Source organism: Corvus brachyrhynchos, unplaced genomic scaffold, assembly GCF_000691975.1.
Source record: "Corvus brachyrhynchos isolate BGI_N302 unplaced genomic scaffold, ASM69197v1 scaffold898, whole genome shotgun sequence".
In the NCBI taxonomy this organism is placed as follows: Eukaryota; Metazoa; Chordata; class Aves; order Passeriformes; family Corvidae; genus Corvus; species Corvus brachyrhynchos.
The window spans coordinates 30,987-34,424 of NW_008239562.1; the positions used below are offsets into that span (position 1 = coordinate 30,987).

Consider the following 3,438-nt stretch of genomic DNA (forward strand, 5'->3'; position numbering starts at 1 on the left):
GTTTATAGATCTAAAAATCCAAAGAAAAGGCCACTGCAAATCAGTGTCTTGTTGTTATAGAAAAAAGCCTGCCAAAAATGCAAATGAGAAAGTTTACGAAACTTTCTGAACTTTTTAAAAGCCAAATCAGATTACTATGAATGTACAGAATCCTTGGAAAAAGGTTCTCTGACTTGAGGATGTGGAAACTTGCTGATGATATAACAGATACTGATGGTCTGATAGCCAGTAAACCAGAATTTGCAAGGCTAGTGGTATAAGACATTTTAATTCGGGAGTGGGAGGGTGGGATTCTTACATGGGTGTGCTGTTAATTATTTTCATGTTAATGTAGTGGGAGGCTGAAAAGTTGGTATGCCTGAATCTGTAGTATATATGAAAAAGAAGCTAGATTTAAATTGTGTCATTTGAAAGGCAATAAACCCCCCAAGAGGCTTTATTATGTTGGGGAGGATGGAGAGAGTTATTGGTTGTCCATCTTCCTGTCTCCCCCAATGAACTATTCATGTATGGTCTTAAGCAAAACTTTCTTCTACTTGAAGCATAGTAGTTTGATATTTAACTGTGGTGTCCAATGTTTTCTTTTTAGTTTGCTACAAATGTTTTTCAGTCAGTTGGCATTAGTGCTTGCTAGAAATTTCACCACATAGTGTGAGTGCCACCTGAATACTTTTAGCATGATATCGCATGTTCTCTTCATGAGGAATAATCTTAATGTAAATGATAAGACTTATAAGACAAATGACTGCATGTTGCGTGCTGAAGGCATTGTTTGGGTTTAGGGGCTCGGGGTTTTTTTTTTTAGCTTTTGGGAATCCTGAGCAGAGGAGGGGTTTATGTGGGACTTCAGAATAAAGACCTAATAAAGTACTAGAAATAGTTTGTCTGTGTGTATACATAGGCTTGACAAAATAAGTCAGTCCCTCAGAATATTCTGGCAGTCCCTGAGGCCCCAGCTGATATGAAGGGCCTGTTGTGATGAGCTGTATTTGCCTTTATGTACAATTATTACCTTGGAACGCTTTAATTAAAGGCTTTGGATGAAATAGAGAGGAAGAGGTACAGTAGAGAGGTGAGCAAGGCCAATGTTGAGTTAGCACAGCTTTAATTTTTATACAGATTTTTTTCTTTATTGTGGATGGAGATAGGGATGAAGAAAATTTGACAAGGGAAGACAGGAAAATATAACCACTTAAGATGGCAAGCTTAGGTTTCTGTTTTATACTTGAAAGCAAATACAAAATTTCTCATGTGGTAGAGAATTCTGGTTTAAGTTTTGAATAATGAGACGTGTCCTTAAAATCTGTTTATTTCTTTTGGGTAATAATGTTAAGCATTTTGGTTTGTATAACTGTGTGGTAGCCTTGATGTTTTAATCAGATCTTGAATGTTTTTAACTTGTCATTTAAGCCTTTCATAGTTTGTAGATGTCAAAACAGATTTTTTTAACCTATTAGTGTGGTGATATCTGGACTAATAAGTTGATTATGATTAATGTAATTGTTTTTCTTCTTTTGCTAGGAAACACGGCATTACATGACTGTGCAGAATCTGGAAGTTTAGAGATCATGAAGATGCTTCTCAAGTATTGTGCTAAGATGGAAAAGGATGGCTATGGAATGACTCCTCTTCTGTCAGCCAGTGTGACAGGCCACACAAATATTGTGGATTTCCTGGCCCAACATGAACAGACAAGTAAGATAGAATGTATAAATGCTCTGGAACTTCTAGGAGCAACATTTGTGGACAAAAAGAGAGATCTGCTTGGTGCTTTGAAATACTGGAAGCGAGCTATGGAAATGAGATACAACGATAGGATTAGTATCCTGAAGAAACCTGTGCCGCAAACACTAATTATGGCCTATGATTATGCTAAAGAGGTAAACAGCTCAGAAGAGCTAGAAAATCTTATTGCAGATCCTGATGAGATGAGAATGCAAGCACTATTAATTAGAGAACGTATTCTTGGTCCTTCTCATCCAGATACATCCTACTATATTAGATACAGAGGTGCTGTCTATGCAGACTCTGGAAACTTTAAACGATGCATCAACTTATGGAAATATGCTTTGGACATGCAGCAGAGCAATCTAGATCCACTGAGCCCTATGACAGCCAGCAGTTTGCTATCATTTGCTGAACTCTTCTCCTTCATGCTGCAGGACAGGGCAAAAGGCCTGCTAGGCACTACTGTCACATTTGATGATCTAATGGGTATACTATGCAAAAGTGTACTCGAAATAGAGCGGGCCATGAAACAAATCCAGTGCCCTTCTGATCCAATACAGCTGAACAAAGCACTTTCTATCATTTTGCATTTAATTTGTTTGTTGGAAAAAGTACCTTGCACCTCAGAACAGGAGCATTTTAAGAAACAGACTATTTATAAGTTTCTTAAGCTTCAGCCTAGAGGGAAGAATAACTTCAGTCCACTTCACCTTGCTGTTGACAAGAATACTACATGTGTGGGTCGCTACCCAGTTTGTAAATTCCCCTCTCTACAAGTTACTGCTATCCTGGTGGAATGTGGTGCTAATATAAATGTCAGAGACGCTGATAACAACAGTCCTTTACATATTGCTGCACTGAACAACCATCCAGGCATAATGAATTTTCTTATCAAGTCAGGTTCACACTTTGATGCCACAAACTTGCATAAACAAACTGCTAGCGATCTACTGGATGAGAAGAAAATAGCAAAAAACTTAATCCATCCTATAAACTATACTACATTGCAATGTCTTGCTGCTCGTGTTATAGTGAATCATAACATATGCTATGCAGGGCACATCCCTGAAAAGCTAGAGAAATTTGTTTTGCTCCATAGATAATAGTGTGCAGTCACAGAGTGCTGTTGTTGAAGCATGACTTGGTGACAATGTTTTTCTTGTGCACTGTTGCAATATATCAGTATTCCTTTAGTTTGCTCCATCTTGCTCTCATTTTCTAAAGCGATGTTAGAATTGCATCTGCAGAGTTGGTTAACCAATATTTGAATATCCCATACATTATATTTTGTGGATTATTTAGAAATATAGTGCTATATTTAGACTCTTAAAATTGTTTGCCATAGGCTTGCCTATGCCAGTCTTTTTTTCCTGTCAGGTGTTTAGGACTGAGTTGGGTATTTTCCACTGATTTCTTTTTACTACAGCTGTTGTGTGGATTTTATACAGTTGGAGGGTCATCTTTTTTGGTTTTGCTTGAGCATTTCTACTTTTACTCTGTTCTTTTTCTATGGACTTGTTAACATTTACAACTACCATAAGTGCTTTTTATCTTCTCTATGCACTGACTTAAATGTGACTGTGGTGAACAATTCTATGCAGCAGTTGGCCAATTTCAACTTAAATGCCCATTTTGATTTGCAGTTTTGTTTGGAGCTCTTTTTGACAATGCTGCCTTCATAGCATTACAAATTTTGGACCTACATATCAT

General features: G+C 37.4%; 1 protein-coding gene across 1 annotated transcript in view; it reads left to right on the top strand.

Moving 5' to 3' along the window:
- LOC103621059 (protein fem-1 homolog C) overlaps positions 1 to 2,831 on the top strand; it is a 21,108-nt gene extending 18,277 nt beyond the window's left edge. Inside the window, exon 2 of the mRNA XM_008639802.2 lies at positions 1,522 to 2,831. Coding sequence (XP_008638024.1) covers positions 1,522 to 2,831 — 1,310 coding nt within the window. The remainder of the gene's footprint in view (positions 1 to 1,521) is intronic.
- The last annotated feature ends 607 nt before the right edge of the window (positions 2,832 to 3,438 follow it).